The sequence below is a fragment of the Microcaecilia unicolor genome, chromosome 12 (assembly GCF_901765095.1).
Source record: "Microcaecilia unicolor chromosome 12, aMicUni1.1, whole genome shotgun sequence".
Classification (NCBI taxonomy): domain Eukaryota; kingdom Metazoa; phylum Chordata; class Amphibia; order Gymnophiona; family Siphonopidae; genus Microcaecilia; species Microcaecilia unicolor.
The window spans coordinates 67,698,395-67,726,025 of record NC_044042.1 but is presented as its reverse complement, the minus strand read 5'-3'; the positions used below and the strand labels follow the sequence as shown (position 1 = coordinate 67,726,025).

Sequence of the window (27,631 nt, the reverse complement as noted above, 5' to 3'; positions counted from 1 at the left end):
TATAGGCGGCCCATGGATCAGCAGGAATAAGGATGGAGATTGAGTACTACCCGTGATCCAGCAGGCTGTTGTCTTGGAAGAGTTGAGAATTAAATGATTTTTGTGAAGCCATGCAGAAGTTGCATTAAGGCCTATTTGAAAATGGGAAATGTCAGAAAGACGACAATAAGTGTAATGAATCAGAAAAATGTCATCTGTGTAGTAAAATGCTATGGTCCTGAATAAATGTTGCCAGAGGACTAAGAAAAATATTGAGTAACAATGGTGCTAACACAGACCCCTGAGGTACACCACACTGTAACTGAAAAACAGGATTGTGAGTGAGGAAGAGAAACAGTATAAGTTTGATTTCCTAGGAATGAAGAAAACCAGCAAAGGACTATCCCTGAAATTCAGTAAAGAGTGTTGGAGTTGCAAGCACCATCTTGCTGGGAACCCTTTCTGGTGTTTTCCAATGAAAGAGCTCTGTCCTTCCTTCCAAAGGTGATAGCTGCCTTCCATGTTAATCAGTCAACTTCTGTTCCAGTGTCAGGAGATGCAAAAAGAGACTCAGAGCAGAAGCAGCTGCAAAAGTTGGATATTGACAGGACCCTTTGGGGAGTACATCAGAAGAATGAATTTCATCAATCAGATCATTTGTTTGTGCTCTTTGGGGGACAGAAGAGAGGACAGATGGTTTCAAAGGCCATGATAGCTCATGGCTCAAACAGGTGATTGCTTCAGCTTCTATACTCAAAGGCTGTCCTGTACCAGAGGTGCTTAGGGCCCATTTAACCAAGGGTCATGGGCAGAGAGTTGCCTTATTCTCCCACAGAACATATGTAAGGTGGCGGTTTGGTCATCTTTGCATTCCTTTATGAAACACTATTGACACGATGTTCAGGTTAGGTAACATGCAGCCCTTGTGGGAGCCTGCCCATAGTGTACTAATTTGGTACTTCCCAAGTGTCTGGACCAGTCTGGAGGGATGCTAAGGAAGAAAAAATTAGATTTTACCTGTTAATTTTCTTTCCTTTAGTCCCTACAGATCATTCCAAACCCACCCTGTATTTCTTATCTAACAGTTTTCAGTGTGGAAGGTGTTTGCGTTGGTGTACAGTGTGAAGGCAGTACTATGGAGAGATTGGAGCTTCCTAGTTTATTTTGGTTATTGTATTTTCTTCAAGTTTTTCTACTGTGAGTGTGTGCTCCTCTGTTGGAAGGTGTGTCATTTGTAAATGAATTGTATATAGTTGGCATATGTTAATCTGTTAGATGGGGTTTAGTTCCTCATCTTGCTTTGGTATGGAAATTAAGTCTGCATTAGGACTGCACAAGGTAGATATAAGATTCTCTGAAGTCAGAGTTCCCGGTCTCTATCTGCTGGAAAAAATGCATAATCCAAGTGTCTGGACCAGTCTGAAGGGACTAAAGAAAAGAAAATTAGGAGGTAAAACCTAACTTTTCCTTACCTTATAAAAATATATTTTTTTAAATTTCTTGTGCATATATTTTTAAAGGGGGGGGGGGGGCATAATGAATGGTACTGGAAGTAGAGAAATGAAGGAAAGGGAGGGGAATCTAGGAGATGAGAAGAAATCAGGGACCAGACAGAGGACAACCATGAGGAGAGAAAAGAGGATTAAGGGGAGCAAAATGAAAGAAGGAGTATTTCACTCTTACACTCTTTCTCCTGATCCCTTTTCTTACTTACACCCTACACTCGAGAACCCTCATTTTTCCACATCCTTTGTATCCTTCCCTCCCCAATCTTTTCACACATTTTCCCCCTGTACACATTCCAATCCTCTTAATTTCTCCTTGTACATCTTCCCTTTACCTTATTGCACTCCCTTGATCATCTCACTCATCTTCCTATCTTAGCTTAGAGCTAGGATAATGACAGTGGTAGTTTCAAGCCCCAGGCCATCTTCTACTCCTAATTAGACTGGTATCTTGCTTTAGACTGCATAGGTCACCACATAGCTATATGGTTCAAAGTGAAGCACCAGCTTCTAGTGGCAGAGGAGGTGAACATAACCCAAGGTGCTGTGCTGTCAGTGTCTAGCCCCAAGCTGAATGGGAGGAGATGTGGGTGGGGAAGGAGTTGAGAAAAAGAGAGTTATGCTGCTGCAGTCACTGCTTTCATGTTAATCCAGTTCCTGTCTTTCTCATGACTGTTCTGTGGGGAGTAGCTCTTTCTGCAGTAAGCTGGATTTTTCAGCCTTTACCAAAGCTGCTGGAGAGCAGGCACCTGACTATAATTCAGTGTGTGCAGGAACTGGGCAACTCTGGATATTTTACACCAGATATTTAAAACCATTTACCGGCCAGGAATGGCTCCTGGCCAGTTAAATGGCACTTATCTAGCTATCTGGAGATATTCAGTGGGAGATCACTGGTTATCTCCTGCTGAATATTGCTGGTTAGCGCTGTGCGATATAACCGGCTATCCGCTAATATTCAGCACATTGTCAGCTAGGTTTTGCAGCCAGATTTGGCCGCTGAAATAGCAGGCCTATCCTTTCTCCAGTTTTAACTGACCAGTGCTGAATATTGGTTTGGTCAGTTAAATTGAAACCGGCCAAAAAAACACCCGGATATTAAATGCTGGTCACTGGAAATGGCCTGGAATTGAATATCCGGGCTCAGCACCGACCGCGGGAGTCAGCCCAGCTAATTCCCAGTCTATTGGGCCCTTTGCCACCAAGAACTTCCCATAGCAGCTGTTCAATGGAGGACTCATCTTTTTTTTTTTCTCTTTTGTACGATGCCCACTTGTGATCCTGTTTCTGAGAAAAGAAAACCTGATCCTTTATACCTACCGTTCCTTTCTGTGTACTGCTTTCAGCTTGCAGACTGAAGAATGGGTTTGTCTGTGCTTTAAGAATAGGTGGACCAGCGGACACTGCTGCTGCTGTCATCAAGGAATTTCCAGCATTGACAGATGTTATTAAATTAGTCCCAGGGAGGAGAGGTGGGGCTGTTGAAGATGCCATCAGATTATTGCTAGGATTAAGCTGGGGGGAGATTGATGTTATCAGACTGTTGCCTGTGTGAAGAGGTGTGGCATTGGATGAAGTCAATAGGTTAGTGCCATGCAGAAGAGCTGTGGTGGTGGCTGTAAGGAGGTTAGCCATGGGCAGCTGGGAGGCTCCAGCTAGCTGCAGTCTCTGTAATTCCCGTCTCTGTTGGATTTGCTGCACCATCTGATACACTAAGTTCTGCTGTTCCTATGGTGGGGAGATAAAACAGCTTGTATTGTAACTGAAAAATTCCTTATTTTATCACCAACACTTTGATTCTGCAGAAATTCTATCAAGCAGATCCTACTTTCCACCCACATCCACTTCTCCTTAATAACAGATTAATGCAGTAGCATACTGAAGTTGTCAATAAGAGTCTACAAAAAGCTTTAAGGCCACTGAGACTTCCCATTTCCTCTCTCTTCATTTATGGTTCTATTTTTTTTTAACCTGCAGCAAAATAGTTTTATATTTTTTATTTATAACCATTTAAAATTTTACAAGCGATAAAACAACTTGCCAGAAATACAGAGAAAGTAATATATAGGAATTATTTTAGTCAGGTAATTCTATTCTCTTCCTTAGACCACTAAATAGGGAGAGTGAAACGAGACAAGGAGATCAATTAAACAGTAAACAGAAAAAAAACGTGGTATTAACCTGATTATCCCCAGATATTACTTGTCTAATTCATTATTCCACATTGATCATCTGGTTGGCTTCTTCAAGGCCAATACGGTGTATAGTCAAATCATTTCATTGAAAACATACTTATTGTCCAATATTAGTTAGAAATAATAGATCTGATTATATTCTCTTTTAAAAACCTACCTGCAGCAAAATAGTTTTAAGATAATTTGAGTCTGGTTTTCTAGCTTTAGTGAGAGCACTTTGCACTGCCTAGGGGGAGACCTGGATTTCATTCTTGAGCTAAACTACTACTTCTCAGGCTGGCCTGAGCTTTGGAGGCTACTTTTACAGCATCACGAGTTAGGGCTGGAGACAGAATGGAGTTTCAATCTGTGTGTGACTGCAACACCTTCTGACTAATTAAGTGTACTTCTGCTGGATTTGAAGGTGAACTTCTCAACCAAAGGCTTGTCACTCTGACAATTAAGCTAATTAGAAAGGGGTTTAAAATGGGGGGAAAACCCCAGGTAGTTGTGCATGAAGACTTGTATCATCATAGCCTCTGTAGAAACAATATGCTACTTATTAATTTTTCCAGTGTATCATCATTGCACAGATGTTAATTAATGTTGTTTCTTGTTTATGTTTATGATGTATTCTGAAAATTTTCAGTAAAAATAAAAAAAAAAGCCAGCTCAGATAGTGCTGGAGGTCCAAAGGAGCTGGATGAACATTTTAGCCTCAGCCCCCCCAAACAAACCCTAAGGCATATCGAGAGCAGAGCTCTAGAGCAAATCATTATACAAACTACATGCTCTGAGCTGTATAGTTTGGCCTCCACTTCAATCTAAATTAGATATTAATTTGATATCTTTTATATTTGTCCCATATTGAAAATTGAATAAATAAACTTGGACATAAAAGAAATGGGCAAAGGATTCAGCTTCATTTCTGATTTTCAGCGGAGTGAAATAAGCAGTAAATTCTAGGACAGTGTATACTTTCTTATCAATTATGTTAGGCTCTGGAAGGTATAAATTCCCAATCCATACCTATTTCTCTCATTACAATTTTTGAGTAAACCTAATTATGCAAACTTGAACAAGTAGGTCAATTATAACTCATGCAGTAAAGGAACAGAGATATCACCAATTCAACCTACAGTAAAATCTGGGAAAGGCATAGTGTGCGTAGTAGCTTTTAAATTTTCTGTTTCAGTCAGAATAATCAATTCTGATTACTGTTCTCTATGAAGGAGGCAATATTTTGCTTACAGTAATATAGTGGATGATGGAAGCAAAATAAACTGGTCTATAACCAAACTGCCTGGTTATTTATTTATTTATAACATTTGTATCCCACATTTCCCCACCTATTTGCAGGCTCAATGTGGCTTACATAATTCCGTAAGTGGTGATTACCAGTTCCGGATAGGAGAAATGCATAGTTGTGGTAAAGGGACAAATTAGGTTAGGTTACAAGAGGAAAGTTCGTCCTATGATAAGAGCTAAAGGTAATAGGTTAAACTTCATTCATGACTAAGAAAGCTTGAACAATTAGGATCATGAAACTGGAAATCAAGATAATTTATTTATTTATTTACAGTTCATTTCTACCCCACATTTTCCTACAAATGCAGACACAATGTGGCTTCCATGAATTACAAAAGTTAAAAGATACAACACATGAATAATTAGCAAAAACAGTTAAGATATAGAGAATACATGTTGTATAGTTGCGTTATGTTAATTTGAATTATTCCTGTCTACTCTGTAAAGATATATTCTAGCTGTCCAGCCACTGAGCATGACTGTCTCTAGTGGACTGTTGTCTTCTTCCTCTGCGCCCCATAACTTTGAATGGATAAGCACAAACATGTATGTTGCCTGAATATCAAGCTTTCGATGTCCTCATGGCCTTTCTGACAGTATCCCATCATCATAAATCTACTGCACTGATCTGGTTGGTCTTTGGGGAGTTGTAGCCTTGTTTACACTTGCAAGTCTAGTAATCATCATATCACATATTATATTCCTATATATAGCAGCTGGGACTCTACAGTGTAAGACCAGTTGATTGCTAAAATAACAGAAGATGAAAGTAATGTCAATTATACTGATAGGTTTTAAACATATAAAATACAACTAAAAACAGTACAGTCCTATGACAGGGGTGGTACCCTTATATTTAACCAAATGCTATGTTATAAAAATTTAGGGCCCTCTTTATTAAGGTGCACTAGCATTTTTAGCACGTGCACAAAATTAGAACACACTATGTAGGCGCCCATAGGAATATTGTGGGTGCCTACACAGTTAGCACGCGTTAAAAGCACTAACATGCCTCTAGCGTGGCTTAGTAAACGGGGCCCTTTGAGCGTAGTTAAAAATCTCAATTTTTCACCTTAGCTTTTTTTTTTTTTAAAAGACAGCTCAGATCAGAGATATAGGGGAAGATAATTCCTTTCTGATCGCGCTAAAAAATAAAATTCACTATGATGAGTTGATTCAAGCCAAGCAGCAGAAAGGTTGAGTATAACTAAATGGTAATCATTAAGAGAATGAAGAACATGGGCAGAAACGTACAGAATTATTAGTTTGCTAGGTAGCAGGATGTCCAGGTGTGAAGTGCTTTGAAAGTGAGTAGCATACTTGAACTTATTATGGAAGACAATCGGTAACCAATGCAGACAAATCAGAAGTTGGGAGACACGATCCTGCTTTTTTGCATTACACAGAAGATGAGAAGCTGTATTTTGAAGAGTTTGTAATTTTTTAAAATTAGCTGGAGAAATGCTAGCATAAATGGTGTTGCAATAATCTAAGTGTGACATTAGTAATGCAAGTACCAGAGTGTGTAAGGTTGAAAGATCTAAATATCTTTTATGGATTTCAATTGGCAAAGAATGAAAAAAAAAAATCCAGATTTTATTATATTGGAAACTTGTTGAGTAAAGGAAAGGTGTGAATCAATAATAACCCCAGATATTGAGTGAGTCAACCAATGGAATCGGAACATTAGAAAGATTAGGACCAATGTTAGGAGACAATGGCTGACTAGTTACCCAAATGCTGTGGATTTAGATGGATTGAGCACTAAATGGTTCTTAGATAACCAAACTGACACCATCCAGACAGTTTTGATGTTGTCGGGGTATCAGAAAATGTATAGTAAACTAAAAGAATACTGTTCATATAATCATACATACTGATATTGAAGCTTTGAATTAGTAATGCTAAGGGAGTTTGTAATGGAAGATTTTAAAGATTGTTTTTCAACTCTGCCTTGACCAATAGTGCACTTGGGGTCTGTATTTTTGATTAGAAGTAATTCTGTTTCTCCGAGGACAAGCAGGCTGCATGTTCTCACGACTGGGTTGACGTCCACGGCAGCTCCCACCAACCGGAACAAAACTTTGCGGGCGGTCCCGCACGCAGGGCACGCCCACCGTGCATGCGCGGCCGTCTTCCCGCCCGTGCGCGACCGTTCCCGCTCAGTCTTTCTTTTTCCGCGCTGGAGAGAGCCGCGTTCGTCTCTCTCTCTGTCAGCCCCGGAAACCGGATCGTGCTTTCGCCGCAAATTTTCTTCTTTTTCGTTGATTCGTCGTTTTTCCTTTTTGGTTTCTTAAAAAAAAAAAAAAAAACGCTAACTTTGTTTTTCCCTCTTCTCTTAGCGGGGGCGTTGCGTTGCGGCCTTGTGGCCACGCGGTCGATTTGTTTTCGAGGTGTGAATTTTACCGCCACCATCGATGGCTTTGACTTCGCCGACGCGATTTTTCCATCGATGTCCTCGAAGGTCCCGAGTGGATTTAAGAAGTGTGGTCGGTGTGGCCGGCATATCTCGCAGACCGACACCCACGCTTGGTGCCTCCAGTGCCTCGGGCCGGAGCACGATACCAAGACGTGTACTTTGTGTCTCGGTCTCCTGAAACGGACACAGGTAGCGAGGCAAGTTCTTCGGGACCATCTTTTTGGAACTTGCGCCGGCCCCTCGACGTCGACTTCGACGGCATCGACGGCCGGTTCTTCGGTACCGGTATCGATGTCCACGGAATCGACACCGACGGCATCGACCCCAGGAGCACAGGTCCCGTCGGCCCTCTGGTCCTCCGGTGAAGGCAGGGGTGAGAGGCCAAGTGGGCAATCGGCCCCGGTCACTCCCTCTACCCAGGGCCCTCGGGACCAAACCCTGTCGGACCCGATCCCTCGAGGCCGAGGGGATCAACTTCCTCCTCGTCGGTTCCACCGAGCGCCGATGATGGGCACCGAAAAAAGGCGAAGAAGCACCGTCATCGGTCACCCACGACGCATCCGGCTCCCGGCGCCAGGAATGAGTCGACGCCGAGGAAGCGGCAGCGTCGAGAGGAGAGGTCCCCCTCTGTAGTAGAGGTACCGCCACGTCAGGGTGCCAGCACTTCGGTGCAGTCTCCTTGACCCGAACAGCTTCCGGCACCGATGCCTCTACCGGCACCCTCGCCTTTCCCGACAGCGGGCCTGGACGAGTGCCTCCGAGCCATCCTTCCGGGGATCTTGGAAGGGCTGATGCGCCAGACTGTGCCGGCGCCGGGGGTGCTTGCGCCCCCGGGGCCGTTGATGGAGGCGCTGGCGTGCTCTAGCCCGGTGTCGAGGCCTTCGACGCCGACGCCGCTTGCGGCGCCGGTCTCGACCGCCACGCAGGTGGAGTCCCCGTCAACATCAATGGAGGGAGCTTCATCCCCGCCGGCGCGGGAGTCCACCGCTCGACGACGACACTGAGGCCTCGGTGCCTCGATGTCGAGCCGGGCCCGGTTGAGGACTGAGCTGCATGAGCTCATGTCTGACACCGAGGAAGAGGCCTCGTGGGGGGAGGAGGAGGACCCCAGATATTTCTCCTCAGAGGAGTCTGTGGGCCTTCCTTCCGACCCCACTCCTTCACCAGAGAGGAAGCTCTCCCCACCTGAGAGCCTCTCCTTTGCATCCTTCGTCAGGGACATGTCTATTTGCATTCCCTTTCCTGTGGTCTCTGTGGATGAGCCGAGGGCTGAGATGCTCGAAGTCCTCGACTATCCATCACCACCTAGAGAGTCCGCCACGGTGCCGTTGCACAATGTCCTCAAAGAGACACTGCTTCGGAACTGGCTGAGACCATTATCTAATCCCACCATCCCCAAGAAAGCAGAGTCCCAATACAGAATCCACTCGGACCCAGAGTTAATGCGGCCCCAATTGCCTCATGACTTGGCGGTCGTGGACTCTGCTCTCAAGAGGGCACGGAGTTCGAGGGATACCGCCTCGGCGCCCCCGGGGCTGGAGTCTCGCACTCTGGACTCGTTTGGGAGGAAGGGCTACCAATCTTCCATGCTCGTGACCCGCATCCAGTCTTACCAGCTCTACACGAGCATCCACATGCGGAATAATGTGAAGCAACTGGCGGACCTGGTTGACAAGCTCCCACCGGAGCAGTCCAGGCCTTTTCAGGAGGTGGTCAGGCAGCTGAAGGTGTGCAGAAAGTTCCTGTCCAGGGGTATATATGACACCTGTGACGTGGCATCTCGTGCTGCGGCCCAAGGTATAGTGATGCGCAGGCTCTCATGGCTGCGTGCCTCTGACCTGGACAACCGCACCCAGCAGACTGGCCGACATTCTTGCCGGGAGGATATTATTTTTGGTGAGAAGGTCGAGCAGCTGGTGGACCAACTGCATCAGCGGGAAACCGCCCTCGACAAGCTCTCCCACCGGGCGCCTTCAGCATCCACCTCAGCAGGTGGACGTTTTTCCCGGGCCCGGCAGGCTGCGCCCTATGCCTTTAACAAGCGTAGGTACACCCAGCCGGCCTGAAGGCCTCCTCAGGCACAGGGACAGTCCCAGCGCGCTCGTTCTCGTCAACAGCGTGCGCCTAAGCAGCCCCCTGCGCCTCCACAGCAAAAGCCGGGGACGGCTTTTGACTGGATCCATGGGAACATAGCCGCCTTCAAAGTGTCCATACCGGACGATCTGCCGGTCGGGGGGAGGTTAAAATATTTTCACCAAAGGTGGCCTCTCATAACCTCCGATCAGTGGGTTCTCCAAATAGTGCGGTGCAGATACGCCCTGAATTTGGCCTCCCTTCCACCAAATTGTCCTCCGGGAGCTCAATCCTTCAGCTTCCATCACAAGCAGGTACTTGCAGAGGAACTCTCCGCCCTTCTCAGCGCCAATGCGGTCGAGCCCGTACCACCCGGGCAGGAAGGGCAGGGATTCTATTCCAGGTAGTTCCTTGTGGAAAAGAAAACAGGGGGGATGTGTCCCATCCTAGACCTGAGAGGCCTGAACAAATTCCTGGTCAAAGAAAAGTTCAGGATGCTTTCCTTGGGCACCCTTCTGCCCATGATTCAGAAAAACGATTGGCTATGTTCCCTGGATTTAAAGGACACATACACTCACATCCCGATACTGCCAGCTCACAGACAGTATCTCAGATTCCGCCTGGGCACACGGCACTTTCAGTATTGTGTGCTGCCCTTTGGGCTCGCCTCTGCCCCACGGGTGTTCACGAAGTGCCTCGTGGTGGTAGCGGCGTATCTACGCAAGCTGGGAGTGCACGTGTTCCCATATCTCGACGATTGGCTGGTCAAGAACACCTCGGAGGCGGGAGCTCTCCGGTCCATGCAGTGCACTATTCGCCTCCTGGAGCTGCTGGGGTTTGTGATAAATTACCCAAAGTCCCATCTCCAGCCTGCCCAATCTCTGGAATTCATAGGAGCTCTGCTGAATACTCAGACGGCTCAGGCCTTCCTTCCGGAAGCGAGGGCCAACAACCTCCTGTCCCTGGCTTCCCAGACCAGAGCGTCTCAGCAGATCACAGCTCGGCAGATGTTGAGACTTCTGGGTCATATGGCCTCTACAGTTCATGTGACTCCCATGGCTCGTCTTCACATGAGATCTGCTCAATGGACCCTAGCTTCCCAGTGGTATCAAGCCACCGGAAATCTAGAAGATGTCATCCGTCTCTCCACCAGCTGCCGCAATTCACTGCACTGGTGGACCATTCGGACCAATTTGACCTTGGGACGCCCATTCCAAATTCCACAGCCCACGAAAGTGCTAACGACGGATGCGTCTCTCCTGGGCTGGGGGGCTCATGTCGATGGGCTTCACACCCAAGGACTGTGGTTCCTCCAGGAAAAGGATCTTCAGATCAACCTCCTGGAGCTCCGAGCGGTCTGGAACGCACTGAAGGCTTTCAGAGATCGGCTGTCCTGTCAAATTATCCAAATTTGGACAGACAATCAGGTTGCAATGTATTACATTAACAAGCAGGGGGGCACCGGATCTCGCTCCCTGTGTCAGGAAGCCGTCGGGATATGGCATTGGGCCTCCCAGTTCGGCATGCTCCTCCAAGCCACATACCTGGCAGGCGTAAACAACAGTCTGGCCGACAGACTGAGCAGAGTCATGAAACCGCACGAGTGGTCGCTCCATTCCAGAGTGGTACGCAAGATCTTCCGAGAGTGGGGCACCCCCTCGGTGGACCTTTTCGCCTCTCAGACCAACCACAAGCTGCCTCTGTTCTGTTCCAGACTACAGACACACGGCAGGCTAGCGTCGGATGCCTTTCTCCTCCATTGGGGGACCGGCCTCCTGTATGCTTATCCTCCCATACCTTTGGTGGGGAAGACCTTACTGAAGCTCAAGCAATACCACGGCACCATGATTCTGATAGCGCCCTTTTGGCCCCGTCAGATCTGGTTCCCTCTTCTTCTGGAGTTGTCCTCCGACGAACCGTGGAGATTGGAGTGTTTTCCGACTCTCATTTCGCAGAACGACGGAGCGTTGCTTCACCCCAACCTTCAGTCTCTGGCTCTCACGGTCTGGATGTTGAGGGCGTAGACTTCGCTTTGTTGGGTCTGTCTGAGGGTGTCTCCCGTGTCTTGCTTGCCTCTAGGAAGGATTCCACTAAAGAGTTACTTTTTCAAGTGGAGGAGGTTTGTCGTTTGGTGTGAGAGCAAGGCCCTAGAACCTCGTTCTTGTCCTGCACAGAACCTGCTTGAATACCTTCTGCACTTATCGGAGTCTGGCCTCAAGACCAACTCAGTAAGGAATCACCTTAGTGCGATTAGTGCTTACCATTATCGTGTGGAGGGTAAAGCCATCTCTGGAGAGCCTTTAGTCGTTCGATTCATGAGAGGCTTGCTTTTGTCAAAGCCCCCTGTCAAGCGTCCTGCAATGTCATGGGATCTCAACGTCGTCCTCACCCAGCTGATGAAACCTCCTTTTGAGCCACTGAATACCTGCCATCTGAAGTACTTGACCTGGAAGGTCATTTTCTTGGTGGCAGTTACTTCAGCTCGTAGGGTCAGTGAGCTTCAGGCCCTGGTAGCTCATGCTCCGTATACAAAATTTCATCATAACAGAGTAGTGCTCCGTACTCACCCTAAGTTCCTGCCAAAGGTGGTGTCGGAGTTCCATCTTAACCAGTCAATTGTCTTGCCAACTTTCTTTCCCAGACCACATACCCGCCCTGCTGAACATCAGTTGCACACATTGGACTGCAAAAGAGCATTGGCCTTCTACTTGGAGCGGACACAGCCCCACAGACAGTCTTTGCCCAATTGTTTGTTTCTTTCGACCCCAGTAGGAAAGGGGTCGCTGTCGGGAAACGCACCATCTCCAATTGGCTAGCAGATTGCATTTCCTTCACTTATGTCCAGGCTGGGCTGACTCTTGAGGGTTATGTCACGGCTCACAGTGTCAGAGCCATGGCAGCGTCGGTGGCCCACTTGAAGTCAGCCACTATTGAAGAGATTTGCAAGGCTGCAACGTGGTCATCTGTCCACACATTCACATCACATTACTGCCTCCAGCAGGATACCCGATGCGACAGTTGGTTCGGGCAGTCGGTGCTGCAGAATCTGTTTGGGGTTTAAATCCAACTCCACCCTCCAGGACCCGAATTTATTCTGGTCAGGCTGCACTCTCAGTTAGTTGTTCTTCGTAGGTCAATTTCTGTTATACCCTCGCTGTTGCGAGGTTCAATTGACCTGGGTTCTTGTTTTGAGTGAGCCTGAGAGCTAGGGATACCCCAGTCGTGAGAACAAGCAGCCTGCTTGTCCTCGGAGAAAGCGAATGATACATACCTGTAGCAGGTGTTCTCCGAGGACAGCAGGCTGATTGTTCTCACCTACCCTCCCTCCTCCCCTTTGGAGTTGCGTTTCATAATTTTTGCTTGTCATTCAACTGAGCGGGAACGGTCATGCACGGGCGGGAAGACGGCCGTGCATGCACGATGGGCGTGCCCTGCGTGCGGGACCGCCCGCAAAGTTTTGTTCCGGTTGGTGGGGGCTGCCGTGGACGTCAACCCAGTCGTGAGAACAATCAGCCTGCTGTCCTCGGAGAACACCTGCTACAGGTATGTATCATTCGCTTTGTGTGAAAATGATTTGGAATGTGTAAGAAAATAAGACACGGCTCTAATTAATCTGGTATGTGAAGGGAGAGGTGGAGCCTGTTTCGAGTTCAGACTGTGTTACGTCTGTGCTCACCTCGCCCTCTGGTGGCCAGAACCGGTGGCTGCTATGGACTATCACCCGTTCCAGACTTTAGCCCAGCCCAGTCCGGATCTTCCAGGCTTCCAGATTTGTCTGTCTTGTTTGACCCTGCACAGCTCCCATAGTGGTCTGGTGATTGCTGCAGCAGCTGCTGCTTAGCCATTTGGAATCTCTCTGCCTTTGCATCGTCTACGGTCCCTGGTATGTTGGTGCTCTGTGCACTTCTGCCTAGTCTTGTTTCTTGTTTTAGTTTCTTGCCTGATTCTGCTGGCTGCCCAGACCCGGCTTGTTTCCTGGTTTTTTCTACTGCCTGCTGCCTGCCCTGACCCGGCTTGTCCTTTGATTTACTCTTCTGTTGTGTGTCTAGTCCTTGTTTGTTTGTGTCTTTAGTGGCTGTTCTGCAGCTTTCAGTTCTGTGTCTTATCATCAGTGTTTTGTTCCCTGTTTTAGTGGCTGCTTGCAGCCTTCAGTCCTGCCCTTTAGCTTTTCCTTCCTTGCCCTGCTGCCCCTGTATGTTCCTTTCCCCTCTGACCCTCAGTCCTGGTTTAGCCTAGTGGGTATCCAGTCCTGCCTTGCCCAGTAAGTCCTGCCGGCCACCTGCAGCCAGGAGCTCAACTCCGGGTGAAAAGTGGCCAAGTGCTGGTGAAGTTTAAGGGTACCTGCTCTGCTTTAGTCCTGCTTCTTTGCCTCTGCTGCATCTCCAGTCTGGGGTCCAGTCCTGTTCTGCCTAGTCTCCGGTGTGGGGTGGTTTTGCCTGCCACTGCCGCTCCTCGGCAGTCGCCCAAGGGCTCACAACCAAGTTTCCTGCTTTGGAAAGCGTGACAGACTGGCCACCTGGACTGAGAAACATGTGACCACATTCCCACATTCTGTAATTTTCCTTAGCTCTGAACATGAGTTCTAAGCCTAATAAAAAGGGGTATTTCTGCCAGTGAAATTGGGAGCTCGTCTGTGAGTAATGTACATACTGCGCAGAGTACTATATTTCCTGGCCAAAGAAACTCCTGGCTTTTGCTTTGAGCGGGGCCCCCCCCAGCTGATGATAAGAGCCTGAATGTAGAGATTAAGGACCAGTGATGTATGTATATTATGATGTATGACTGATTCTTTTCCTGGTCAAGAGACTCCTAGCTTTGATTGGAAGTAGGGACCAGTGATGTAATGATTGTTTCTTTTTAACTAGATAGGTCTTGTTTCTTTTTAGGTATATAGCTTAATCATTGTGTATATATCTTAAACATTGTGTATCTTAGACAATAATGAGCCTCTAATAAAAGTCTCATTTACCTAATACGAATTTCTGTGCCAGAAATTCCCATGCCTATCAAACACCTTAACAGAATAGTATGGTTAATGGTATCAAAAGTGGCAGTTAAGTCAAGGGAGACCTTCAGGCCTTTCTCTAAGTTCACTCAGTAATGAGGTTAAGATGGTTTCTGTGCCATGGCCACACCAAAACCCAGTCTGTTGTGAATGAAGAACAGATACTTGTTCCGTATAGTCTGATAAATATATGATTTTTTCCAAAATCTTTGATAGAAAATTCAAATTTGAGACTGGGCTGTAGCTGGCTGGAGCAGCTGGGTTTAGCGATGGCTTTTTAAAAACAGGGTATACTAATGCTTTTTGCCAAGAAGTTTGTACAGAGCTTAGTTCAAGACTCTGGCAGAAAAGAGAACTAACAGAAGACGATGAAAAGTAGATGCAAAAGCCAGGAAGAAGGGATTGGATCTAAAACACAAGTGGTAACATGTACCTGTGACCACCTCAGATAGAGATCTGAGAGTGGGTAAAGTTAAAGTAGATAAGAAGGCTGAGGTACTTTGTATAGAGTCAAACATAAGCGATACTGGTGTTAATTGTGGTAAAGAAGCTTGTAATGTGGATTTTTTTGAGCGAAAGTAATGTGTCTGGAGACGGAGCTGTTACTGGATCTCTCAGGTTTGGGGCCTTTGTTAAATCACAGAAAACTAAGTAAAGTTGTTTGGCAGGGTTATCTGAAGTATTAAAGGGTCCTTTTACTAAGGTGCATCGAAAAACGGCCTGCGTAGGTGTAGATGAGGGTATTGGAAGTGCGCAGGTCCATTTTTCAGCGCGCCTGTAAAAAAAAAGGCATTTTGGGGGGGGGGGGGGGGGGGGAAATGGATGTGCAGCAAAATAAAAATTGGCATGTGTCCATTTTGGGCCTGAAACCTTACCGCCACTCATTGACCTAGCGGTAAAATCTCACGCGTTAATCAGGCAGTTATGGTCTACACACGTACAATGCCAATTATTGCCTGGATAGCGCTGTGTGCTGGAAAATTTCTGGTGTGCTTAGTGGACACATGTAAAAAATGAAATTACCGCCCGGGCCATGCTGTAGCCAGGCGGGAGTTCAAAACTGACACTGTAGGACGCACGTACGCACCTAAGCGGCTTACAGCTAGATGCACTAAAATAAATGAGCCAGTAACGTGGGTTTTAAACTGGTTCTAGGCAGTTTAACGTGCAAGTAGTAAACCAGGACATGCACAAAAGGGCATTGTCCTGTCACAGTAGCAACTAACGAAAACAGAATGCAGATGAGCAAATTAGTATTATAATGTGTATACTTCATATTACAATGAGATGCACTACCGTTTTCCGATCCCCTTACCGTGGAAAACTTAATGGGAGGTCTGCACCTCTCGTTGGGGCTGCTGTGAGGGAATCGGAAGGGGGGGGGAAAAAAACGTCCAAGTGCTCGTCAGGGATGTCCTTCATTCAAAACAAAAAAGGACGTCCCTGACGAGCATTTGGTCATTTTTTCCCCCCAGATTTTTTTGTGATGGGTGTCCTTTTCGGTGCCCAAAATGACCACCGCCGGAGAGAATCGGGACGTGCGAGGACATTCAAATCAAAAAAACTATTTGGACATCCCTTTTGATTATGCCCCTCCTCCAGGTCTCTCTCAGCCAATCACAGCGCGTTTAGCTGTCACCGGTGTCGGCTAAACGCGCTGTGATTGGCTGAGAGAGACCTGGAGGCGGGGCATAATCGAAAGGGATGTCCAAATAGTTTTTGTTTTTAATTTTGACGTCCTCGCACGTCCCGATGCTGGCGGTGGTCATTTGGGGCACCTCCCGGGGGGGGGGGGGACAGGAGCACTAGCAGCTCTAAAGTGGGTGGGGGTCAGTGGCACCAGAAGCTCTGGTTAGCAGCAGCAGTGCCCGGAGGAGAGCTCCGTTGAGCCGTCCCGCCTCTCCACGCATTTCGGTGGCAGATCCGCGGCTCGCCACGCTGCAGAGGGCTCTCCTGGCCCTTGGTAAACTGTGCTCCAAGACGAAGGTTCTCAACTCCTAACATCCTCTCTTTCTTTTTATTCTCTTTGCCCTTTGGCTTTTGAAGTTGCTTTCAGCAGTCCGACAGCTCAGCAAGGTAGCTCCTAGCAAGCTGCACAGGCAGGGATGTACGGTGGGACTGGTACAAATTACTCTTTCCTGCTCCTGTCCCAACTTTAGCTGGGAGGGGAGAGAGACGCTGGGGATCATAGGAGGAAGATCCCTGCACAAGTGTCTGGGGAGTGTGAATAACTTATTCCCTGACATTAAAGATAATTCTGGCCTCCTCACAGCCGCCGAGCACCGGGCCCTTCACTGCGGCCGCACAGGACCCCAGTCCCGCCGCCGCCGCCACAACTGTTTTTGGGCTAGTTTTACTGAGCTAAAGGACGTCCTTGGCATGTGTAGAGCAGCCAGCATGACGCTTGGCTGCTCTGCGCATGCTCAGCTGGCCGACTGGCTTGGAAGGAAATCCCATGCAAATGAGCTAGAAGCGAACAGCTCATTTGCATGCGATTTCCTTGATGCATGCCCGTTTCTTACTGATTCGCTAAGGAATCGGTAAGGGAAGTGCTTTAATGATTTTTTTAGTGCGTCTACCCCTTAGTAAAAGGGCCCCTAAGTAAGTTAGAATAGTAGTCTTTTTTTGCCTTATGAAATTGAAAATTATAATACTTCTGCTTCATTCCACATTGTTGCAGATCTGAGATGGATTGGGTTTTCCTCCAGAGGCTTTCAGTGAACCTGTTTTAGAAACCTTAAACCATGACAGATCCATGGTTGATGATGTTTGCATAGCAGCATGAGAATTCTATTACAACAATGAGTTTTTGCATCTAGTCCCAGAGAATCAAAATCCTCAGGGAAAGATGAAGCAAACAGAGGAAGTGAGGTTGTGCCAATGTGATGGAGATGTCTAGTCTATGTGCCAGAGGGTATTTATTTATTTATTATTTGTTACATTTGTACCCCACATTTTCCCACCTCTTTGTAGGTTCAATGTGGCTTACATAGTGCCGGAGAGCAGTTGCAGACTCCGGTGTAAACGAATACACGGTGAAGTTGTGATAGGGTAAGGTGCATGTGGTAGGACCACATAGAGGAATCGTTCGACGGGAGAGTTCGGTGATGGCCATTATGAACTTTTGCGTTGTTGTGTCGCAGAGATCAGGCATTTACGTTGGATCTGTAGGGTATGCCTTTTTAAACACGTGGGTCTTGAGTGTCTTTATGAAGTGTAGATGGCCGAATACGGTTTTCAAGTCTTTTGGTATAATGAGAATGTAAAGTGGAGTGTGTAGTGGCTGGACCAGGATACAGGAGAGGACAACATGTGACGAATGGATATAGAAGAGGATGACTGGCTAATTAACAAATTTACAGCTTGATAAGTAGGGAAATGTACAAATTGTTGAAGATCAAGAGTAGCCAAAGTGAACAGAGAGTGAATAGTTTTTAGAGCTGATGGGTCATCAACACGAATATTAAAATCCAACCTGGTCTGATTAAAAAACGTCCCATTCAGCTGCTGAAAGAGAGGGCGGGCAGTAGAAAAGCAGAATGTAGAGTGGGACCGCTGCTTTTTAACATATTTACAAATGACATAGAGAAGGGAATAACTAGTTAGGTAATTCAATTTGCTGATTTCACAAAGTTATTCAGAGTTGTTAAATCGCAAGAGGATTGTGAAAAATTGCAAGATGACCTTAGGAGGCTGGGAGACTGGGCATCCAAATGGCAGAAGACATTTAATGTGAGCAAGTGCAAAATGATGCATGCAGGAAAGAGGAACCTGAACTATAGCTACGTGATGCAAGGTTCCACATTAGGAGTCACCGACCGGGAAAAGGATCTAGGTGTCATTGTTGATGATACGCTGAAACCCTCTGCTCAGTGTGCAGTGGAGGCTACGAAAGCAAATAGAATGTCAGGAATTATTAGGAAACAGAAGGGATCTCCTTTGTCTCCCCTGCTGTTTAATTTATATATTCATTCACTGGGATATACTCATATATATAACCGATATACTCATATCACCCCTCTCCTCAGGTCACTTCACTGGCTTCCGATCAGATACCGCATTCAATACAAGCTTCTCCTTCTTACCTACAAATGCACTCAGTCTGCTGCCCCTCACTATCTTTCTACCCTCATCTCCCCTTACGTTCCCGCCCGTAACCTCCGTTCACAGGATAAATCCCTCCTCTCAGTACCCTTCTCCACCACACCCAAATCCAGGCTCCGCTCATTCTGCCTCGCCTCACCCTATGCTTGGAACAACCTTCCTGAGCCCTTACGCCAAGCCCCCTCCCTGCCCGTCTTCAAGTCTTTGCTTAAAGCCCACCTCTTCAATGCTGCATTTGGCACCTAACCCTTACCGTTCAGTGAATCCAGACTGCCCCAATTTGACTGTCCCTATCGGACCGACCGTTCACTTGTCTATTAGATTGTAAGCTCTTTGAGCAGGGACTGTCTCTCTTTGTTAAATTGTACAGCGCTGCGTAACCCTAGTAGCGCTCTAGAAATGTTAAGTAGTAGTAGTATTTGTCTTAAGAGAAATTAGGGTTTGCATCTTTCAGTTATGCAGATGACATAACTATTCTTCTTCCAATTCAAGGTGATGTTACTACAGAACAGACTACCTTGCAGTTGCTATTTCATACTGTAAAAAATTGTATGACAGCTCGTAGATTAAACTTGGAATACTGAAAAAACAAAGTTACAAATTCCTGGTTCCAGTATCCCTTACAATTTACTTTGCACGCTCAAGCAATACAACAGAGTCATAGTATTTGCCAATCGGGTTCCTTCGGACAGCTCCATTGAGAAACATGGTCTGCGTCGGGACCCACAAGAGTTTCAAAGCTAAGTGCTGTTGCTTTTAAATAAGAGTTTGATTTCAAATGGTGGATGATTGTTGAAGCTCTTTGCAAAAATAATATGCGATGATTACACTACTGGGACTGCAGTTTAAACCATTCTGGTCTGTGAGTGTCCTTTGAAAATACATGAACACTTTTTTTTTCACAATTTGAATATAAAATTTAAATGAAAGGGATGGTTATGTTTTCTCTGAGGAAAGTTATATCATGTGTTATCTCATTTTCCCACAGTGTCTGAAATGGTGTTCCTCTCATTTTTTGATTTGTGTCAGAATTATGGAAGGAAATGAAATATTAGTTTTAATTAATTGATGATAATGTTATGTTGTAATTCCTGGTTTGTCCATTTCTTTGTATGTAACCCATAATAAACTGTGAGGTATTGCGGGCTATAAAAACAAAGTGTTATGTTATATAAAACAAAAACAAGACTGTTATAATGCCTTTGTATTGCTCCATGGTGTGACCGCACCTTGAATACTGTGTGCAATTCTGGTCACCACATCTCAAAAAAGATATAGCAGAATTAGAAGAGGTACAGAGAAGGGCGACAAAAAGGATAAAGAGGCTTGGAACAATTCCCTATGAGGAAAGGCTAAAGTTACTAGGGTTCTTCAGCTTGGATAAAAGATGTCAGAAGGGAGATACGAGAGAAATCTATAAAATATTGAGTGGAGAGAAATGGGTAGATGCGAATCACTTGTTTACTCTTTCCAAAAATAATAGGACTAGGGGGTATGCAATAAAGCTACTAAGTAATAAATTTAAAACAAATCGGAGAAAATATTTCTTCACTCAACATGTAATTACCTCTGGAATACGTTGCCAGAGAATGTGGTGAAAGGTTAGCTTAGCAGGGTTTAAAAAAGGTTTGGATAATTTCCTAGTTTTAACAATTTGTATTAATGATGAGTCTAATAATAGGAAAATACAAACAATCCAATTGCAGAACATACATAAAGAGAGTACCTTATAAACTGCCATCAAACTTTTTAACATTTTTATCCCCCCCTCCCTACCCACTATTCCAGTTTAAAGCATCTATTAGTGATGACAACCTGAACACCAAAGAAACAAGCGAACGCCAAATGGCTAACGAGGTATCATCAACAGAATAAGTATGAAAATTACCCCCTCCCATCCCCTAAAAAAGACCCCACCTCCCAACCCTACCCCCCCCCCCCCCAAGGAATCTCCCTCAGTTGAGGCATAACAGCTAAAAAGGGGAAGCGAGAGTTTTGGATAATTTCTTAAAAGTCCATAAGCCATTATTAAGATGGACTTGGGAAATTCCACTGCTTATTTCTAGGATAAGAAGAATAAAATCTGTTTTATTGTTTTGGGATCTTGTCAAGTACTTATGACCTGGATTGGCCACTTTTGGAAACAGAATACTGGACTTGATGGACCTTTGGTCTGTCCCAGTAAGGCAACGCTTATGTAACATCTCTGCCCACACAATATCCCTGAACACTCCTACATGTGGGTCATGTAATTGTTTGTTTATTAAAACTTGATATACCTTTACTCTTTTGGAGACCAAAGTGATTTACAAATAAAACATGAAGTAATACATAAAATCAAGAAGTAGAAACACTATTTTGTATAGGAAAGATACAACTCAAAAAGCATTAGAGAACAGGAAAAGGAAGTAAAAAAAAAAAAAGTACAGTTTCTCTACAAGTATGCGCCTTCTTGTCACCATGTATACTTTTATGTGTGTAACCCCTGAAAAAGTAATAATAAAAAAGCTCTTTAACACGAATAACAAACCTTTATTTTTATTTTTGTTACATTTGTACCCCGCGCTTTCCCACTCATGGCAGGCTCAATGCGGCAGGCAATGGAGGGTTAAGTGACTTGCCCAGAGTCACAAGGAGCTGCCTGTGCCGGGAATCGAACTCAGTTCCCCAGGACCAAAGTCCACCACCCTAACCACTAGGCCACTCCTTTATAAAATTATCCCTTTAACATATAAGTGCTGGCACTTACTGTATATATAGAGGCTATGAGTAATGCTGTTCTATTTTTATACATTCATTTTGCAAACATTACTCCTCTCCATTGTACATGCTGTCAAATACATGTGTATTTGCTGGTGACCTTCTATGTATTTTACAAGAGGCGCTCCTCCCAGATTCTATATAGGTTACCAAAATTTGGGCACCCAGAGTAGATGTGCTCGATAATTAGTTAACAAGATGTTATCAATAATTGGAGTTAATTGCCAACAATTTGTATGTGCATCTGCCATTGTTGCTATTCTATAACACAGCACCTAATTTTTCTAGCATGCAACTCAAAAGGGTCGTGGCCATGGGAGGGGCATGGGTGGATCAGAGGGTGTTCCTAGAAGCTAGGCACGATGATATAGAATACTGTCATTTGCACATTCAAAATTTAGGCGCCAGCATTTATACCAGGTTTCAAAAGGCATAAAGCGCTATTCTATTAAGGGTGCTCTGCGTTGACCACACTTTATAGAATACTAGTTTATGCAGGTCTTTCCGGTACCTAATTCTGGATGCCATTTACAGAATCTGACCCTCTGTGTTTGGCAAAGCCTTTTGTACAATACTAGAGGAACTGTGAAAGTTGCTCAACCTGGACATTCCAATTCCTCCCTCGATGTCCTATGCAAAGTGGGATTTCCTTTTTATCCTGCCAGACCAGTCCAGACCAGTGGCGTAGCCAGACCTAACATTTTGGGTGGGCCTAGAGCTAATATGGGTAGGCACTGTGTATATAGGTATGAGTAGTGCTTCTTGCTACAAAATAATGCATTAGAATGCACTTGATGATGGATTAATAAGTAGTATGTCCAACATCTGCCCTGCATCAACATATGGAAAAAACAATATTTTTAAATATGGTTACATTATCCCACATCTTAAACTTGACCAGGCGTAAGTCTACTATAATGGCAAACATCTCAACACACATGACAGGATCCTACAGTATAATTACAGCAATGATATTATCCTTCAAACTTTGCTTCGCTACCCCCTCCATCCAGCCCCGTAGCCCGACATCAGCCCTTCTCTTCTCTACCCTACCCCCCCCCACCCATAGCTCAACATCAGCCCTTCCCTTCCCCATCATCCATCCCATTGCTATGCATCAGCCCCCACCCCTCCCTGTAGTCTAGCGTCAGTTCTGTCCTATCCCCTACCCATCTCCCATATTCTGGCATCCACCCCCCACCCCAACCCTGAAGCACACCAGCATCCTATATAATAAAACGCACCTCCAACATTCTGAAGCCGAGAAAGTGAAGCCTTCAAGCCTTGAAGCATTCCTGCAACGTTCCGGAATTACGTGTCGTCAGTTGAGGAGATGGAGCCTTACAGAGCGCACAAATGCTTCAAGGCTGGAAGGCTTCACTTTCTCACACACACACACTCACTCTGTCTCTCACATACACTCTCTCTCACACACACACACACTCTGTCTCTCTCTCTCTCTCTCACATACACACTCCATCTCTCACCCACTCACTCTCTCTCAAACATACACACTCCGAGGAAAGGGGGGCATGGAACACGCTGGGGAGGGGGGGGGCCAAGAACTCGGAGGAGAGGGAGGGGGGCCTGCACCTTGGACGGAAGGGGGGCCTGGAACTCGGAGGGGAGGGAGGGAAGGAGGGGGTCATGGAACTCGGAGCCCCCCCCCCACACACACACTCTCTGTCACATACACTCTCTCTCACACACACACACACTCTCTCTCTCTGACACAAACACACACACACTCTGTCTCTCACTCACTCATTCTCTCTCTCACACACACACACACCCCATCTCTCACACACACACACACACACTCTCTCTCTCTGAAACATACACACTCCGAGGAAAACCTAGCTAGCGCCCATTTAATGTGTGTCAGAAACGGGCCTGTTTTACTAGTTAAATATAAAACTTTTTGTTTTTTAATGTTCTGAGCACTGCAGAGGCCACCCCCATCCAGGAACCTGTCTACATCAAACATATAAACGGCAAGTGACCGACTCACCTGCAAATGCGCAGTAGAGTCACTCAGAACGCTAAGAGTGTAGAAGTCCAAGCCCCGCCTCCACCAGCAGTACAGCCCAATAGGGAGGAGGGCTTGGACATGGGCGTGGAAATTGGAGGAGGAGGGAGCAGGGAGGGAAGGAGGGGGTGGAACTGAGGGAAACACGCTGGGGGATGGGCAGGGGAAAGAGCAGGGTTGGTGGAGGGGGCATAGGAAAACAAAAAACTAGCCCGTTATTACGGGCTTAACGGCTAGTTAAATATAAAGGTTTTTTTTTATAAATTTTAAACCTGGGCACTGCAAAGACCATCCCCACCTCAAAACCCACCAACATAAAATTTAAAAAAAGGTTGGTTTGTTTTTTTAACCTGTGCGATGAGCCTACCCCAACATTATTGGTGGGTTTCTGGGTGGGGGTGGGCTCTTCACTGGCTAGGGAAAAAACATTAAATATACCTTTTTTTCCCCTAGGTCAGGGGTAGGCAACTCCGGTCCTCAAGAGCCGCAGGCAGGTCAGGTTTTCAGGATATCCACAATGAATATGCAGGAGATAGATTTGCATACCATGGAGGCAGTGCTTTCAAATCTATCTCCTGCATATTCATTGTGGATATCCTGAAAACCTGACCTGCCTGCGACTCTCGAGGACCGGAGTTGCCTACCCCTGCCCTAGGCAGTGAAAATCCCATCCCCACCCAGAAGCCCACCACCAACATCACACTCACAAAAAAAACCATTCAGACAAAAACTGAAATGGAGATCCCCCTTCCCTCCACCCAAGAAAGCCGGTCTCTACAAGCAGGGCAATACGGGTAACTGAGAAACATAAATGTTTTTTTTTCTCCTGTACTCTGCAAAATACAAAACTAAAAAAAAATTTTTTTTTTTTTAAAAAGGTACATTTCACAAAGCAGGCACATCTCAATCTTTAAGAAATATTAAATAAAAATAATTTTTTTCTTTTCTACCTTTGTTGTCTGAGCACTTTATTTTTCTGATTGGGCTAGTCCCACTCTCTTCCACTTTCCATGTGTCAGTCTTCTAAATTCTTTTCCAGGTTGGCTTTTCCATTTCTTGTCTCTCATCTTGTCGTCATCCTTTCCCATTCAATCACCAAGTCCCATTCATCTTCTGCTCTGTTCCCCTTCCCCCCACCACACCCCTAGTCACATCCATCTTCTGCTCCTTCTCCCTCCCTTCACCCACACCCTCTAGTCTCATCCATCTTCTGCTCCCTCTCTCTCTCCCCCACATCCCCTAGTCCCATTCATCTTCTGCTCCCTCTCCCTACTCATCTTCTTCTCTGTTCCCCTTCTCCCACACCCCTAGTTGCATCCATCTTCTGTTCCCTCCCACTCTCTTTAGTTCCATCCATCTTCTGCTCCTTCTCCCTCCCTCCACCCACACCTTCTAGTCCCATCCATCTTCTGCTCCCTCTCTCTTCTCTCACCCCCCCCCCCCAGTACCATTCATCTTCTGCTCCCTCTCCCTCCCCCTCCCCTCACATCCCTAGTCCCATCCATCTTGTGCTCCTTCTCCATCTTTCTCTCTTACTCTCCCCAGGCTCGATGGTCTAATTTTTTTTTTTTACCCTTCGCCAGCCGGTCTTACCCCTGTCTCTCTCTTGCTTTCCTTCCAGCACCCCCCACCCGCCACCACAGCACTGGAGTCTTCCAGTTCTTTCTCTCTTTCCAGCCCCGTGGTGCCCAGTATCGCCACCCCGTCTTCCAATCCCTTGAGTCGCCAGCAGCGTCAGCGAGAAAGCAGTACACACATTGCTTTAGACCTACCCTGGAAGCCTCTCTCGCTCCTACAGTTTCCCTCCTACACAGGAACAGGAAGTTGAAGCAGAAAGAAAGGCTTCTGGGAGCAGGTCTAAAGCAGCGTGTGTACTGCTTTCTCGTTGAGGCTGCTGGCGGCTTGGGGATTGGAGGATTCGGGGGGGGGGGGGGGAGCAATACTGGGTGCTGCGATGCTGGAAGGAGAGAAAGATGGATGCTGCTGCAGTTCGTTGGGGGCTGCCATTAGTTTCCATTATTGTCAGAGCCGGTCTTTTTTCCATTATCGGCCGAAGCCGGCCATCTCATAACCACGCCCCCATCCCACCTTCCGTACCCTGCCGAAACACCCCCTTTAACTTTGGCCAGCCCTGCGACGGAAAGCAGTCGAAGCTGGCCAAAATTGGCTTTCGGTTATACCAATTTGGCCGGGTTAAGGAGATGGCCGGCCATCTCCCGATTTGTGTCGGAAAATGGCCGGCCTTCTCCTTCGAAAATAAGCAGGCAGGTCTCCTCCTGGAATTATGTTCTTACTTCACAAGATGATCTGCTTGCTCCTCAATGAATAGTCAATTTTGGCTATTCTAAACATAAACAGTGGTTCAACCATAATCTCCTTCTTTTGCGAAGACAAACTCACCAGACTGAAAGATGGTGGTAGAAAAAAAAGGACCCCTCGCACTCTTCACCAGTTCAGAATCTGCTCCTTCCTTTATTATTGGGAATTGAAGAAAGCCAAATGTTTTTTTTTCTTTTTTTTTTTTTGGGGGGGGGGGGGGGGGGGTTACCAAAGCTTTTTCCCCTTCTCTCCAAATTGACCTTTCTTGGCAATAAATCATCCACGGCTACTGCTCCCACTGCTAATGATCTTGCTATATTTTTCTCCTCCTAAGATTACTACCCTTCAAAATTCCCCCCTCCCCCCGTTTTCTTCTCCAATTCTGTTACTGTTCCCTCTGCTACCTGGAAATGTTTTTCTTTGCCAACAACCATAGTTAAGCTCTGGAACTCTATCTGGAACTCTTTGCCGGAGGATGTAGTAACAGTGGTTAGCATATCTGGGTTTAAAAAATATTTGGACAAGTTCCTGGAGGAAAAGTCCATAGTCTTATATTTAGACAGACATGGGGAAGCTATTGCTTGCCCTGAGATTGGTAGCATGGAATGTTGCCACTATTTGGGTTTCATAAAGGTACTTGTGACCTGGCTTGGTCACTGTTGGAAACAGGATACTGGACGAGATGAACCATTGGTCTGGCCTAGTATAGCTATTCTTATGTTCATATCCGTCAATAAACTTGTTCATTCCACAAGGACTACTACCCGTCCCTTGGATCCCATCCCTTCTCCCTGGTTCAGACTAACCCAACATGGTCTTCTTCCTCTTGCCCTCTTGATGGTATCTAGTAGTGTTAGCTCTGGTATCTTCCCTTCTTCTTGGAAACGTGCCATTATCCATCATGTCCTAAAGAAGATTTCTTTAGATCCATCATTAGTGGCTAATTATTGTCCCATCTACAATCTCTGTTACCTTTCAAAACTGAAGTAAGGGTTGTCTTTCAACAGCTCCTACAATTTGCTACCGATACTAATGTTCTTCTTACACATCAATCCAGGCTTTGTCCTGTTCATAGTACCGAAACAGTTCTTGCATATGCCTGGTTACTGATCGTCACCAGGCCTTAGATTAAGATTGCTCTCCTTGTGTCAGTTGATTTAACTGCTGCTTTTGACCTTATTGACCATACCTTGCTTCTGGCTCATCTGCCAACATTGGTTTCAGCAATACCGTGTTATCTTGGCTTGCTTCTTTTCTCGCCGAGCAGTCTTTCTCAGTTTCTTTCCAGCCTCGGCTGTGGTGTTTCTCAAGGTTCAGTACTCACCCCACTTCTCTTTAATACATTTCTTACTTCTCTGCTTATACAGGAATTCAGTATAAGTGCTTTTCTCTATGCAGATGACATCCTGTTGTTACACTATAGTGATTCCTTGACCCCAGATATCTCTCATTAATACTTGTCTGTCTGCTGTTTCTTCTTGGCTTTCTTGTAACCGACTGGTCTTAAATCCTTCAAAATCAGTTACTATCTAGGCCTCAAACTGCATCTTTAGTTAGATCGTGCTTCTTTGTTCTCATCAGTTTTGAACTGCTCACAGTAATCTTAATATCTTTTCTGAAAATACTCTACTTTACAGTAGTTGAGTTTTGAAAAAAATATAGCATAATGGTCTCTATTCTGGCCTCCCTCAATATCTCCTTAAACATTTATAATATGCTGAAAACACTGCTATAAGGCTCCTCTCATATTCAAATAAATTTGACCGGGTAACCCCCTAATCATACAGTATCATTGGCTCAGTTTCCTTTCGGATTCACTATAAAATCTTGACACATACTCAAAGTACTCTACACTTAATTCCCTCTTACCTTTCCTCACTTTTAATTCCCTACATCCCAACGAGCTGCTTGCATTCCATGAATGATAATAGACTTTCCACTCCTCCTGTATTTATG

General features: G+C 45.8%; 1 protein-coding gene across 1 annotated transcript in view; it reads right to left on the bottom strand.

The window, feature by feature from the left end:
* The window catches only part of MLLT6 (MLLT6, PHD finger containing), a 360,336-nt gene that overhangs the window by 7,568 nt on the left and 325,137 nt on the right, over positions 1-27,631 (bottom strand). The window contains 1 exon segment of the mRNA XM_030220707.1: positions 2,805-3,212. Coding sequence (XP_030076567.1) covers positions 2,805-3,212 — 408 coding nt within the window.